At 40.9% G+C, this 16,415-nt stretch overlaps 1 protein-coding gene across 4 annotated transcripts in view; it reads left to right on the top strand.

Annotated features, from left to right (window-relative positions):
- The first annotated feature begins 2,667 nt into the window (after positions 1 to 2,667).
- The window catches only part of PPP1R13B (protein phosphatase 1 regulatory subunit 13B), a 69,079-nt gene continuing 55,331 nt past the window's right edge, over positions 2,668 to 16,415 (top strand). For 2 of the 4 annotated variants that reach the window (XM_071557418.1, XM_071557421.1), the window contains exon 1: positions 2,668 to 3,161. In XM_071557418.1, the coding sequence (XP_071413519.1) occupies positions 3,153 to 3,161 (9 nt within the window). In that variant the 5' untranslated portion in view covers positions 2,668 to 3,152. The remainder of the gene's footprint in view (positions 3,162 to 16,415) is intronic. The other 2 variants (XM_071557417.1, XM_071557420.1) reach the window with 2 other exon arrangements.

The following is a 16,415-nucleotide window of genomic DNA, read 5'->3' on the forward strand; positions in this document are numbered from 1 at the left end:
TGAAATTTCACTTTCTAGCTAAACACAACCTCAGTACAGATCTCAAAAACTAACCATACCATAACTAATTAGCACTAATTCTTCTTTTACATATACATATATATATATATATATATATATATATACATCTGTTAAGCTGCAGTGGTTTCAATTTGTAAAGTTAAATAGAATTGCTGTTTTTTTAAGAGCCAAGAAGAGAGGAAAAGGTATTTGTACAACATGTTTTAATACTTACACCAACAAATAAGCACAAACCATTTCCTTTAGAAAGAGGCCAACAAAATTAGAACACCTTTCACACAGGAAACAGATTTGAAGCACATAATTTGGGCTCTGTATTTCTGGCTTTATCTGCTTCCATAATTCCCCAAATCTTGACTCATTTTATGTAGTCTCAGTTACCCAAAACAGGCAACTGACTTATAGATATCACTGGCCCCTTTAGCCAAGAACCATAATTTCTACAAAATTGGACCAGTCATTCGGTGTGGAAATGCATGGGCAATAGGGGTAAAAAAATTCTACATTATTTATTACAAGTGACCATTTGCCTCCTCACAGTAAAAAAACATTTGTAATTATAAGTTGGAATCAAAAAAATTTATAAAGGCTGCTCTGTTTCATAACTGCTGAAAGAGTGGTTCCCAAAAAGATTGTTCCATGGGAGATGTTAAATAGTTCATCATACTGCAGGTAGAGTTTTATGTCCTACACTTTGTAAATATTGGTTAATATTTTTTTTCCTAATTTCTGTAGAAAAATGGAGATGGGAAGGGATAAGACAAGTGGTGTTTTCAAGGGAAGCAGAAATAGGAATAGGAGCAGACTTGCATATAAAGTACGTGCTCTACCTTTTGAAGACATTTCCTCTTAGCCCTCAGTATCCAGTCTGTCTGGTTGCTGCATTGGCTGAATCTGCATCTGCCACAAGCAACACAATGTTGACAAACTTCTATACTAGAGGCCATTATTCCAACAGAGGAATTGTGTGGAGGAGTGTCTGCTTTCCCAGCAGCAATTGTCTACATCATATTCTCCCACTCTTCATTTTGTCAGCATTTCTGCTGTTGCAGGGGAAAAGTAATGGTGGGGTAATATTTACAGTATTTTAATTTTTATTATTCTTCACTGAAAACAGGGAAAAGTCAGCTCTCAAGTGTACCTGCAAAGAAATTACAGACCATCTGAGAATTGTAAAATTAACCCAGTCAATGAGGAAGACTGTAATTTTTAAAGAACAAGTGTGACAAAAGGTACACAATTCCCTTGCTGTTAAAACTCGAATTTTACAATTTCAAGTTTAAAATTGGAATTCCTACAAGTAGATTTCTTTTCACTGCTGTTATTTTGCTGACTAAAGTTCAGTATGAATTTAAAGATAAATCCCCCATTCCCCCCTCCCCCCCTTTTTTTTTTAAGATAGATGACTACAAGTACATTAGAGCCTGTTTCATTCAGGTCAGCGTAGTTGCAGGATCAGTTTGGCTATTCTGAGTAAATCCTGGTGTTCTGGGGTCTGAAGTACCATTGTTTTACTGATTTCCAAAGCTCCATGTGTGAGGTAGAATCACAGTCTACAAGAAGCTGGGTATGATATTAGTGTTATTGCCAGTGAGCCACACTCCAGTTAGTACTTGCAAAATAATGTAAAACTGGCAAAGTATTATCATGTGATGCTAATAGGTTTTCCTTGTAGGAACAATTTATTAAAAGAAGCAGAGGATTTGACCTATTACAAAGCTGCCACCAGAGCCTGCAAATACACTGACAAGGATATGCAGTGAAATCTTAGGCATGTATATATTAAGATGATTTACAGAATTATCTGTTATAGAATCTTACATGAATAGGTAGCACCATACAAGCTCATATTTGAGATTATTATGCTATTATCACTTATCCTCAAACACACAGCTATTATTTAAGCTCCTTAAAAACTTGTTATAAGTTTTTTTCACTTCTTGCTGAGATCCATCATGGTGTTCTACAAATAAAATAACAGAGACTGGAAACCAGCCACTTACAGAAACAGTTGGAGCACTGAGTAGGTCCATGCGTGCTGTAGATTAGGATTTAAAGGCTCACAGCAATATGAAATTTGTCTACATTGCATGTGTTGCAGTACCAGCATATGGTGATGTTTTGACTTCTGGTTGAGCTTGGCTTCTTCCAAGCTGTTTACTTTCATCTTGCTGTTGTAGCTCTACGGAATGCGATACTAGAGAAATGAAGAGATAAAACCTTTCAAGCACGAGACCAGATCTCATGAGTCTGACATCAGGACAAAAATACCTTCCCCTCCTGCTGCTAAGCGGAGTTTTTGCACATCAGCGGGATTTCACAAGGAAGGGACGGTAAAAGGGAGGTGGCGCTACACATGACGTTATCCGAGCCACCCAGGTGTGTTTCGGTAGACCGGGACAAGGTGTTGGGAAGCGGGCTGAGCTCTCGGGCACGGCAGAGCCCCGGCCCGCGTTACCGCCCCGCTCCCCGCACGCCCGGGGCCGGGCGGAGCCGCCCCGCATTCCCCGCATTCCAGGGGCAGAAAGCGCCCGGGGCCGCTGCCCTTTCCTACCCCGCCCGGGCCCGCGGCGTGCCCGCAGCCCCGGGCAGTCCGCCCAGAGGAGGCGGCGCCGCCGGGCCCGGCCCGGGGGCAGCGCGTCGGGAGGAGGAGCGGGAGGTGCCGGGCCCGGGCACGGCCGGCGGGGCGAGCCCCGCGCCGAACGCGGCGCTGGGGGCAGCCACGGGTCCCGGTGGGGGAGCGGGTCCCGGCCCGGCCCACGGTGACGAACGGCCCCCCAGCACCGCCCCGTACGGCTCCGCCCCGGCCGAGGAGGCGGTGGTGGCGGCGAGTTAACCCGTGGCGGGGCGGCGCGGGCGGAGCGGAGCAGGAAGCGCCTGGGGAGGGAGGCGGGAGCGGCGGCCGCGCTCCGGAGGAGGAGGAAGGGGGTTGGGAGCTCGGCCGCCGTCGCCGCCTTCGCCTCTTCCTTCCGCCCGCTGCGGGGAGCGAGGCGCGGGAGGCACCTGTCACAGCGCCGGGGCGAGCGCGGCGCCCTCCGCGCACACGGGCGGCGGCGGCGGCAGCAGCAGCAGGAGAGGCCCGGCTCGGCACGGCTCGGCTCGGCGGGCCCGGCGCGAGGACGACTGCGGAGATGATGCCGGTGAGTGAGAAGGGTTTGAGTTCGCGTCGCTGCCTGGCCTGGCGCCGCGCTGCCGGGCGCTGGGACGCCTCGCCTCTTCCTGCGGGGCTGCCGGCGGCGGATGGAGCCGTCACCCCGCGGAGCCCCGGCCAGGGGCGGCGAGGCTGCGGGGGCGACGCGAGTGGGGCCGCGGGTCGCCGCCGTCCCTGGCTCTGGGGGGCACGACCCACTCCTGCCCTGCCGGGCCGGGGTCGCGTCCCTCCGGGCTGTGCCGGAGCGAAGCCCCCCGTGCCCGGCGGTCCCGGGGACAGCGGGGTCGCCCCCGGGTCGGTGCCGCCGCCGCGGCCCGCGGGGAGGCGTGGGGTGGGTGCACTGTGTTTGGGTGAGTGGGTGTGTGGAGTGTGGGTGTGTTTGTTTCGGGTATTTCTTCCCGATCCCGCTCCCTCGCCGCCCGGGAAAGGCTGAGCCGTCCCGGGGCAGGAGGCTCCGGGCCTCGGGCCGGGGGTCAGGCGAGCTCGGGCTCAGCCACGCTCCCCCCTCGGTTCTGTCACCGCTTTTGTGAGACCGTCGCTTATTTACCGAAGATAAACCCCTTCATTTTCCCGCAAACAACCTTGATTGTTTTCTGTGACAGAATCCCTGTCCATTTCCTGCCCCCCGCTCCCCTCCTGTGTCGCTTGAGCTGGTGCAGTGGCCAGGACAGAGTTGTTCCTGATGACTGTTCGTTTTATGACTGGATCCTCTGGGACGGAGTAATAAACAATCACATTCCTTTTGATGATTTCTTTCAAACTCTATTTGATCTCAGATGTGGGTTTATAAAATAATCCATGCAAGGGACTATCTCCCATGTTGTCTCTAATTCCTGTAGAAATGAGGTTTTTATTTACAGTTCCTCTGCAGTGTTTGCAGCCGAATCACTGCAGCAGAATGCTTCTCTGGGAGAACACTAAAGCCATCTTTTACAAAATGTCATTGCTGTGGATTTGTTTCATGACTGAGAGGAGGAAATAAACAGCTCAAACTATGTGTAAAATTTCAGATTGAAGAGTATGGGTACTATTTAAAAGGCAGGTATTTAACAAGCTTTATCACATAATGTGCTCTTCCAGCTGCTGAGTTCCAAAATACTCCATTGATACTTACGAGGATGTCAGTCCACTGGCCACACTAGAAAGCAGCAACAAAGTTCATGGAGTTAGACTTGTGCCATAAAGATACCGATGTTAGCTTGTAAAAACAAAAACAAAGTGGTAGCTTCTTTATCTTCTATTGCAACCTGGGTTATGCTTTACATTCACATAATTCCTATTAAAAACCCGGCGTGTCAATGACATGCTAAGTCAGAACAAATGTATTTGCTTCCCTTTGCTAACCCTTGTGTGGGTTTCAGGCAAAGTCACAGCTTAGGTGCAGTGATTGACTCTTAGAAAGTTCCTTTTTACCTATTTGAGAGTTTCTGCCAGTGTCTCATGTTACATTCTCGCTTGTTTCAGTGTAGCAGTTGTTTGTGTTTATTAGACGGTGTTAGAAGATTCAGAGGTTTTACTATGTTTTTGAAACACACTTCAAAGCATTTTTAAATGATGGATGAATTTTAATAAAAACAAATTACTTTGCTGCAATGGTAGTAATGTTGCAGATTAGAGCTTACTGCATCTGAGTCCTAAAATAATATTTTTTTTTCTAAAGAACTTTAAGATGTTGTTCTGGACTGTCTATCAGTCAGGAATGTGTGTATTTAAGTAAATATGTATATTTAAATAAACACTGTCAGTGGCTTTAGTCTTCCAGTTTCTCATCCCAGCTATTTTATTTTTGAATTTCAAGGATGAAAAAAACCAACTCCTTTTACTAGACTCGGCAACATATAATATCAGAATAATATGAACATATAGCTGTAGAACTGGACCAAATGTTTTAGGTTTCTTACTTGAGATATTGTATTCTGAGAAGGGAAAAGCTCGTGATTCAGCTTTTTCCTGCCCAAACATTTTGAGTTTTCATTTGATTGTGGATATTTTTGGTTTTGTGGGTTTTTTATATCATTAGTAAAAGCACACAATAGCAAGAGGAAAGATTTTAATACTGCTAGACTTGAACTGTTGTAACAAGTGAGTATCACTAAGTTTTGTGTCAAGAAATTAAAATTAATGGTAACGAACTTCTGTAGTTTCTTAAGACTCACATTTATCAGACTTCAAGTAATTGATCTGGCCTTTTTTTTTTTTTTTTGCATGTTGTACAATGATTTTTAAGAAGAAGCACAGAAAGTTATCTGTTTTCCTTCTTTCCTGTGTTGGTGGTTTGTTTTGGTTTTTTTCACCTCCCCACATGAGAAACAGTGTTACTTCTGAGAGATTTTTATCAGTTACAGTGTCTTTTGTGATACCTTCCTCTCTGTTCTTCAGCATCCTTTAAGCCATATGAGGATTTTATTTATCATCCTTTTTCATGCTGCTTGATTTACTATGTTTTTGAAAAATACAAAAAGAACTATGTTCCTGGCCCTGAACACAGCTGGACTTGAAGAAGAACTAATGATTTGGACTGCAGCTTTCTCTCCCATTTGTTTGGTTTTGGGTTTTTTGGTTTTGGATTTTTTATTTTGCTTTGCTGACAAGGCATTTCTATTGTAAACTCTTTCATTGCCTTCAGGGCATAAGGGCTATGTTTATGATGAGCTTATGATGGTACACTGAATATCACCTCTGCTAAGGAACACACTAAAAGAATTGCTATAAGTATGCCTTGAAAATAGTGATTTATCTTCACTGAAAAATATATGTTAGTATTTACTGCATTCTTGGAAAAAGTTGTGCAAACCTAGAACTATGTGATATCCTTTCAAATATTAAGTCATTGGGATTAAAACAACCACAAGTGTATTTATTTGCAAAAATATTGCTGATATTAGCTTCTTTTTCAGCCTCGTAGTCTGTAACCTGATTGGAGGAACCTAATTATGTATATTTTTTTCCATTTGCCCCAGTAGACATTGTGGGGATTTTTGGTGGTGGTACTTTAAATGTTGTGGTTGAAAGTGTGTTGTAAACATTCCCTTAAAGAATGCAAACAATGCTTTTTCTTCTTGGATGGTAGTTCTGAAATTATCTCTTGTGTCAAGTGTGAGCCATGTCCCTTGGGCACTGGGGTACACACAAGAAAAAGTCACTTAGCAATAGCACTCTTTTCTCACTTGCAGAGATACAGTGAAATAAAGAGTTACTACAGTTGAGAAGCATGTAACTCTTCCTATTTTTGCCTAAATTTTGGGTGTCATTCTCTTACAGCACATGTGGGATAGCACACCACACCTAAGGCTTAAAACTATGTAGAGTCTCCACATGATCAATAAAGGATGAGTGGTGATGGTGGATGCTCTGTAAGAAATTGTGGTGGACTGAATCTTTTAGGAGTAAGAGTACTGTGTGTTCTAGCAGAGCTTTTCTGGTTTGCCTTTAACTTACTAGGCAGAAATAAGTTGCAGCATCATTCACATTTTTGGATGCATCTAGAAGGTTCCTTAATCATAGAATCATAGAATTGATTGGGTTGGAAAAGACCTCCGAGATCATCAAGTCCAACCCTTGGTCCAACTCCAGTCCCTTTACCAGATCATGGTACTCAGTGCCATGGCCAAGCTCACTTTAAAAACCTCCAGGGATGGGGAATCCACCACCTCTCTGGGCAGCCCATTTCAATGCCTGATTAACTCTTTCTGGAAAGATTTTTTTTCTGATCTCCAACTTAAATTTCCCCTGGCAGAGCTTGAGCCCGTGCCCCCTTGTCCTATTGCTGAGTGCCTGGGAGAAGAGACCAACCCCCACCTGGCTAGAACTTCCCTTCAGGTAGTTCTCGACAGTGCTGAGGTCACCTCTGAGCCTCCTCTTCTCCAGGCTGAACACCTCCAGCTCCCTCAGCCTCTCCCCATGTGACTTGTGCTCCAGTCCCTTCACCAGCCTTGTTGCTCCTTGTGTGACTTTGTGTGAGGTTTGGAGTCACGGACTTGTTGGTCACGTCTGTGTGTGTAGGATGAGGTTGTTGTGATAGTTATTTTCATAGAAGGGAGAGTGAAAAATTTGAAGTGTGTTTAGTGCTTTTATTGTGGTTTTTCCTAGTTAATTTTGTGAGAAGCTTCAACTCTTTTCCGAAGATGACCATGACTGATGCATATTTTATGTTAGACTAGAAATTTGCTACACAAGTTCCTACCTGTGAATACAAATAACATGATTGATAAAACACAAACTGAAGATGAGCATCTGCAATAGTTATTTTCTAGTTAAGCTATCTTCCAGGTCAGTTAAGAGAATTGGTGGGTTTCTTTGCATGGTTGGGGTTAGTTTGTTTGGGATTTTTTTAAGGGAGTACACACTTGTCCTGTATTCAATCTAAAACATTTCCCAAGGAGCCTGAAGTGGACATTGCTTATTCCTAATTTTAAACCAAAATATTCTTAAATTACTGTACACTGTTCTCTTCCCTTAGGAAGGTCACTACTGATATAATTATATATTGTAAAAGTCTAAAGGAAGATGTTCCACTTTAATGCACTTTAATATTATGAATTTTCATTAAATTAAATTAGGAATTTTCAGTGATATGGAGATAAAGTATATTGTGGTTAATTCAGAACTGTAGTTCTCAGCAGTACTGATATCATCCTTGTTTGCTGAATAAATCTGAACTGATGGTAGAGAATAATTTGCAAGTTTATCAGCCATTATTAATGGAGTTATTTATTGCAACAAAGCTTAAAGGCCATTTCATGTTTTTATGGATCATGTCACTGTTTTTCTAGGTTGACAGAATATGGCCTATTCTGTGATACAAATAAGTTCATCAGCTTTACCATGTCAACAAAAAGTCCTATTCATATGCTACTCTGATAATAGAATATTTAAATATATTTATTAGACATGTGTCAGTTCTGTTGAACCAAATGAGAAAACTTTAAGGTAAAGGATACTTCTCTTTTGTTAACATAGATGTGTTTGTTGTCCATTGCAGACTTCAGAGAAAATCAGTATTTATTTGACAACAAAATTCCATTCCACCAGCTTGATTTATGTTACTCTAGCAAATCCAACTTTGATGTGAAACATATTATTTTTAAAAACCTAGCTTATTTGTGTATTTATACTTAGATAGCACACAGCTGTGGAACAGCCCCCATTATGCAAAGTTTTCCATACATAAAATACAGTTCTTTTTTGTAAAGAATTTGCAGTCTAACACTTGGTACTAAAACCAGAATTCACATTTATTATCTTTTCAAATGTCTGGAGGCTTTTAGATAATTTTATTTTGTCTTTGTAAGCTACAGGTATCTTTAAAAATAAAAATTCATTGTTGAGAATAGACATTTGAAGAAGGAAAGAAATCAATGCCTGATTGTGGGGGTAGAGGAAAGGTGTTTTGCTCCCTTTACCTCATGACTCACTGTTGAATTTACAAGTCTTATGTGTCTGTCTACATTAAAAGCTCAGTATTACCATAGACTGATTACCAGCACAAGATGGCTCGAAATACTTCACCTCTTAGATGGGCATGCAGGCCTGGGATATGGGAGGTTCATTCCTGGGCTTGTGTCAGACCCCAGTAAAATGAGATACTTTTTTTCCTCAAACTAAAAAATTATCTTAGATGATTTCAAATATCTTTGAAATCTTTCTACATTTATGAACCATTTTTCCATCAGTCTTGAATCCTTTGTCTCACTAGTTTTTAAATTATTGTAAGATTTTCAAGTAAACAAATATTTTAAGATACTAATTTTAAAACTTCCGGTCAGTACATTTTTCTGGTAGTTTGGAAATCTGTGGTTAGAATCTATTAAACTTGGAAGCTTGTAGTAATCTCGAATGTTCTAGGCAATTTATCCGTGGAGTGTGCTCAATATTTTGAGGTTCTGAAAGCAATTCTTTTATGACAGACAATAATAGAATTATACTGTGCAATAATAGACACCATCCTTCAGAAGCAGATTTGTGTGTCAAAGGCAGGAATGGTACCTGGAGGACAAAGTGTAAATTTTGTCATAACTCAAAAGACCAGCAGGAATATGAACTGCTTAGTGGAAGAAAAATCCTGTTTCGAACTTCAGTTTTCAGTTGCTTTACCCGGATTTTGGGTCACTCCGTTATCTTTTTAGTTCGTGCTTAGAAGCAAGGCCATGTAATCCTGCTGGTATGGAAGAGTACAGGTTTATCATTGTGGTGCAGTAGAATGTCAAGCAACTGAATTCCTTTAGGGGCTGAGGTTTCACAATAGGGATGAGCTGGGTTAACCATTTCCTGCAGCCGGTGGAAGAGGCTTCCTCTTCCTTCCCACCATTGGCTGTGGATGGACTGCACCGCTTGTCCCAGTAAACTGATACAGGTCACTAAAAAGGTGAAACACGGTTGTATCCAAAGGATGCTGGAAAGATACATGTAGATGTGTGTGTGTGTATGTGTGTACATACATGTACACAGGTGTTTGTGTTGCACTGTGGCTGTTGTCTTGCTCATGTTGGTGCAGGAGGGAGCAGAGTGCTTGGCTGACTGAGAAAGGGATGGGAAAGTGGAATCTCTCCCTTCAAGTACTTTTGTTTATTCTGTTTAGCTTATTGTGAAGCTGTACCCCGGGGCCACACTTTGAAATTTGTTCTCTGGCCATTTAGCAGGTAAATAGAACAGTGAGATGAAGCTAAGGGTCTCTGCACTGCAGTGATGTTGTTACTTCAGAGATAAGTTATGGTTTCACCAGTTCTCACATCTTTATTTAGTACCCAGTAACACATTTTCACTGAAATGGGAAAATGTAAGGGATATTGGGGTTTTGGTAAAGTATAAGGTCTTTGAGGAAGTCTTGAGAAACAAATATGATGTTGGAACCAAAAAAACCACAAAAAATAATAAAACTTAACTGGCAGTTGCTGGTCTGACATTTTTTCTCAGTATTGCATTCCTTCTGATTTCTGCCCATTATTTCCTTATCCTCTAGATTCATGGCATGATTTAACCTAGTTCTTCAGCAGTAGAAGCAGAATTATGATGATTTTTTTGTTTGGTTGGTTTGTTGGGTTTTTTGTTTGTTTGTTTGCTTCCAATTCATTGCTTTGCTTAGCAGCAGAATAAGAATCTGTAACTATGAAATGCTTTATTTAAGGAATTCCAACTTCAGCAGGAAGCAATCTAATCTAAAGTTACGTATGTTGCAGACACTGTATTTAGCCCATGTGTCCTCATGTCTAAGTTTGACAAAAGGATTTTAGTTTTCACGTGATTAAACTGTTGTTTACAAATTCAGAGTAGGGGGGGAATCTGAGGCTTCAGTTTTGTGTAGGTGGAATTGATGTAACCACAGGGGCTGCTGAAGTCCTGCCTCCCTGCAGCCTTCTCTCTTGTATTGGCTCTCTCTCGTACTTATCTGTTTCTGTGCTGAGCTGGTTCAGTCTGCATACTCAGCAGGAAGTTGTTAGCCTTTACTTTTTTTCCTTTCTTCCCTCTGCACTCCCACCCCCCCACCCCCCCCACCCCCCCCGGATACTTTCCTGCCAGCTGAGCTCACTGAAAGCAGGGTCAGATAAGCACTGGAAGCAGCACAAGAAAGGGCAGAGTTGTGTTGATGTAGGGAAGGATGTCATCAGTTTTATCAGTTTAGGTTGTTTGGTTTTTTTCAGCCTGAAAAAACTCCATGGTGGTGAATGAATATGGTGAGACACAAGTAGATGCTTTTGGCATGAATCTGTGTCCCAAGTGGCAAAGAAGTGTAACTTCCCTGCTCTCTGAAGTCAGAACAAGTAAACAGTGCAATTCCCAAAGTCTGCTGAGCTGATCTAGGAGAATCTCTCCAGTCCCAAATCCTATGGGCTGACCCCATGCACATAAGCTCAGTGCACTGAGTAGCATCTGGATTAATTCTCTTTTCTAATCTCCTGGGAGCCAGTTGGACACTGGGAGAGCAGCAAACCTTGCTCAGTTTAAATCCAGAATGTGTCTGTCCAGACCTACTAAAGTGAATAGCTGAAAATCGTTGAGAGTTCCCATACTGGATGAAAAAAGGAGACAGGGCTGCATTATTAGTTTGTGGAGAAAAGTATTGCCTGCATTGCTCTCTGATGTTTAAAGGGAAAGAAACAAGGTGGTTGGAGACTAGCAAGGTTTACCACAGTCATTAAGTACAGGCTTACCTGCATATAATTCTGTTTTTTAATTTCTCAAAGAAGCTAAGACAAGTCTTAGTTTATAATAACATCGACAGTTTGAGGAGACATACTTTGAATGCATTTTTGCATGAGAAAATCCTTTTCTAATCCTGTTTCCTAATGTAATTTGTCTAGTGTATGATTCAGGACAGTGCTGCACCTGTTGGCATTCTTACTCCTGTTCTGCAGGTGATACCTTCAACGTACTTATAGTACTTTCAACATAATTCAACTTTTTTCTTTTTTCTTTTTTTTTCCCACCTCCTCCCTGCCATCTCCCATACTTGCTACTTTAAAAACAAGCAGGCTTCAGAAAACCTATCTAACAATCTTCTAAAATCTTAACCAGGGTGTTGGTCAAAACCTGATCTGAATTTTATCCCATGTACCCAGAGGGGATTTCAAATTACTTAAAGCCAAAATGTTGTCGTAATGTGCCCTTAATAAATGTTACAAATATCTCAGTCACTTCCTTTGAAAAGATGCAGAGTAAGGAGAGGGGTTTTTTTTTACATTGCTATGGTAAAATTGATGTCTGTAAAATGGTTGACAGGCTGTTAGTGTTTTGAAGGGAGAATAATGTGATAGCCAGAGCATAAACTGTGTGATGGTATGGACAGCATGGGAAACCAGTACCTCTGACTAGTTAAAACAGTTCAACTAGTGGTTTTGTCCCTGAAACTGTTACCTGACTTATTTGGGCATCTGAGACAGTACCAGCACCTGTGAGCTGACAGCCACGCTTACAAATCCTGTAAGGTAATTTTTGTACCAGGTGGGTATGTGAGATACTTAATGTAGTGAAATCCATAGACAGAAACAGTCAAACAGGGTTCTTGGTGTAAAGCTGCTATTCAGAGATACTAGCAGAGAAATGGTTAGATTTTACTGCCCTGTATTTAAAATGCAAGATCTTGGAATTGAAATTCTGAATGATTCCTCAGGCTAATGAATGGGTTAATTACTATTCAGGCACCAAACAGTTGGACTGTGTGTGCACTTTGGGAGATCACTGAATTCTTGAAACTGTCTTGTAAAAATAAACTATGAAACTCATGTCTGTTTGCAGCTTCATCTCTGCATGCAGCTCTGAATCTCTCAGCATGTCTGATGCTTAATTTCCTTATGTCCTGCTTTATTGTCCCAAGTCGTCTAAATTTCACTCAATTTTAGCTGCAAGTCTGAGTCACATACTTCTAGTAGTGGAAAAAAATCTGTAATGGTTGACCTCTTTTACACTTGTAATTCATGTCAGGATCAATATAAGTATTTTAAAACCATATCGCAGGGGTTGGAGTCTGTTCTAGCCCATGTCAGTTGGAAATCTTTTCAATCCTTTTTCTGAATAGCTATTTGGTGTATTAACAGTATAGTGTATTGATCATTTTATTGTCCTTTTTTAACACTTCAATAAGGACCTGCTGGATAATGAAGATGCTATAAAAATCCAAGCTTTACTTTGAAACAGATATATTTCAAATCTTGTTCGCAGAGGTCCCCCCCTGCCAAATTCCTGCTGTGCTTTGGTTTTAGTTTGGGGTTTTTTTCCCCCTGATAGTGAGGAGTAGTAGTATTTGGTTTTGTAGTATAGATAGAAGGTAAAGTGGTGAAGGAGGTTTAAATCAGTTTAAACTCTGAATTATAAACTGTTCACTGCAGTGTGACTTTGAAATCCAACTCAATATTTACATTGGAATAATTTAATTTATATATCAGCTATTGTAGTTTGCTCATTTTCAGCTAAACATAAAGAACTTTTGAATTGGATTCACTTTCACATGTACCAACCTTTAGAATATTTTTATAACCTTTTTATAGAGAACTTTTTATATATATAGTTCAGAATTTTAACCTGAAAAAGGAACATAAAAGACACACTAAATCGGATGATTTACTATACAGTGTTTCCGATACGGTATTTTTCTGTTTCTGGGTGTTTCATAACATTCAACCCAACAAATCTTTGTCATTTGAGTCTTCAAGGCATTACTGGATTACCCCCATTTACTGCTGCTCCCTTCCTCCAGTCATCTGAAGCTCCAAAAACTGCTCAGCTCTGTCTCTGAAGAACTGAGCATTGACACAAAATTACAAGTCAGCTTGATCTGGAGTGTGCATGTAGTTGCCCTTATCTTTTCAGAAGCAGGAAAAAGCTTTTGGTCAGCTTTTTCTTATTATCTCACAAATGATATTGAAATTTTTCAAGCATTGAGGCCTCAACAGCCTCTTTTCTTCCAGTGCTCAAGGATGAGTGCTCTGATTGTGTCTGAATTTCTTTATAAACCTTTTGTCTTCCTTTACCCATGTGAAGACCAGAGTATTTCAATCATCTTTCTTGTTAAATTCTACAGTTTTCTTGTGAGACAAGATGTGTCCAAGTATGTGAAAGAAAGCAAAAATATGAATGTTGTCATGTAGCTATTTGTGTATGTTTTTGTATATTGATGTCTGTAGTCATACTGGGATGAATAGCCTGATATCCCAGAGACTTGGAGATGCCACTGTGTTTCCAACATCTTTTGGAGAGCAGATTGTTAAATCCCTTCCATACAACCCAGCCCCATATGAGGAAAAAGGAAATGCTCACCAGAAATCATTCTCTGTGTACAGTATTGAGTGTACAGTTGTTACTGTAATGGAACTTAATGATTTTTACCTCAGTAAAATAGGTTTAAGAAATGTATAAACTTAGTTGTCAGTTTACTGAAGGGGAAGTGATAAGTAAACCTGTCTAATTAGGTGCTATTAATTTACAATGATCTATGAAAATATTAATTTTGTTGCTATTGTTGGGGTTGTTGTATTGTTGGGGTTTTGTTTGTGTGGGTTGTTTGTTTTACTTCTCCCAGTATGATCCATAGATTTTTGATTGATCCTACAGGAGAAAGTGGAAGAGAATATAGAGAAAACACACAAGCTGTTTGCTTTTTTAAAAATCTTGTCCACAAATTTTAAGAAGGTGATTTTCATCTGGAAGCAATATCAAGGTGTCTGTTTAAATTAATTTTGAACAAATATGAAGAAGTTTAGCTTAGAAGCCCTCTGTGCAATTGTGAACATTTGTAGTTAAATATGTTTAAAATAAACAAATTGTACATTTGCACATTAGGCACTTACAATATGGCTTATATAGCAAGAGGAAAGAAGTGACAATAGTGAGAGGGTAAGACAGTTTGGCAAAGTGGAAAAAAAGTTACTAAAACAGGTAAGCCTTAATTTGAAGTTAATTATACCCCCTGTGCAGTGAGGTGTTACATTCCTGCAGAACTCTTGCTTTTCTTCGTACTTCTCTATACTTTTGGTTTTCCTTTATATCCCTTTTTTCTCCCTACGTCATTCCATCTAGTTTTCAGAGATCACAAGTGTCTTCATATTAAAGTACTTTAGTGGAGTCAAAGATGCATTTACTTTCCTACTGAGTGATTTACATAATCTGCAGGTGTGTGGATTTGCTAAATATGAGCTTTGTCACACAGGAAAAGTCTTCTTGGATCTTATATGGGGGTTTTTTGCATTTAGTAAAGGATCATAACTTATGTTGCTGAAATATTGCATGTACTTCACCTCCTTCATTTAGAACATTCAAAACCCCTTAACATTTTTGTGAGGAAAATCCCCTTGTTTCTTTCATTTAGGATTTCGAGGCTGACATGTTAAGCAACCAGAGGCTGTGGTATTTTCATCTCTCTGCGTATATCCCAGATTTGTATTTACCTTCCTGACAGCAACACGTTCAGAGCAATGAGCCAAGGAACTGCACGGGATGAGGTGCCCAGTGTGGAGATGATACATCCCCAACTACAGGAGAGAAAGTGAGGGGCTACCCTGTGTTTGTATTGTTTTGTATTATTTATCTGATTTAACAAATTACACACAGGTGGTTTTGGTTATTTCAGAAGGGGGGAGTGACAATGAAAAAAGAGAAATGCACCAATACACGTTTATTTTAGTTTCTGTACTTTTGAAAGGACCCAGTTATCCAATAGGGATGGCAGGCTTTTACTGTGTGACCCTCCCATATATTTCTGGGGTGTGTGTATGTCTCGTCCTCCTGTGAAAAGTAAGGCTTTTATAAGTTTTGATGGGTTATTTAGAAGAATTCAGCCACCAACACCCTCAGTTGAAAGAGTGGCACAATATGTGTTAATATACACCCAGCTTTTCCTGTCAAATATTTATTCATGTGATACAGTTAGTTTTTCTGGCAGATAAAGATACAATCTGGTTTTGGAGAACAACCAGATGAGATTTTTCCATTCTTTGTAGAGCAAAACAACCCTTCCCTTTTAAAAAATATCCTTGAGTTTCTCATGTATTAAAAAAGTTCTTAGTTGGTAACAGGTTAATTTTTTTAAGTTTCACCATTTTAAAGGTCTGACATGATTCTATCAATTGTATTCTCAGACCTCTCAACATGGTATGTGTTTGCTGAGGAGGAAGGAAGAATACAGCATAGGGTCAGAATGTTTTTGTTAGTGACAAAATGAGTTCAGGGAGGACAGACCTGTTTCTGGATGTTGGAGCAGGCTAGATACAGAATCTTGCCAGCTTTGCTCTGCTGCTGCTTGTGGGGAAGGGTAAAGTACCAGTGCTGTGGTTCACAAGTGAAGCTGAGAACCCCTTTTCCCTTCTTGCAGTTAAAGTGTGAGGTGCAACAGAGAAGATGTAGCTCAAAGCTCTCTTTGGGGAGAGGTGGGTTATCCAGCTCTGTTGATCTTTCACGGTGTGGGGGTTGGGGGTTTTGGTTTTGGGTTTTTTACCCCCTTGGGTCACTTGCTCACTCCTCTCCCTGTTTTCTCTGTTAAGGGTATGGATCAGGCTGGAGAATATTCTTTGCTCCTGCAATTGGAGACAGAGCTGAATGCACTGTTGGTGCCATTGTCCCTTCAAGTCAAGGGACAGCCAATGTTTATCATCATTCCTGTCAACACTGTGCAGGACCCAGAGTGGGGAACAGACAGAACAATCAGTAACATAGTTCACTGTTTTTTATTCTCTGCTGCTGGAGTTGTGTCCAGCAAGGAGACAGACTTTGCCATGAATGGAGTAGTGCTTGAACTATAGTATGTTTAGGCATAAAT

Source organism: Pithys albifrons, chromosome 6, assembly GCF_047495875.1.
Source record: "Pithys albifrons albifrons isolate INPA30051 chromosome 6, PitAlb_v1, whole genome shotgun sequence".
Taxonomy (NCBI): domain Eukaryota; kingdom Metazoa; phylum Chordata; class Aves; order Passeriformes; family Thamnophilidae; genus Pithys; species Pithys albifrons.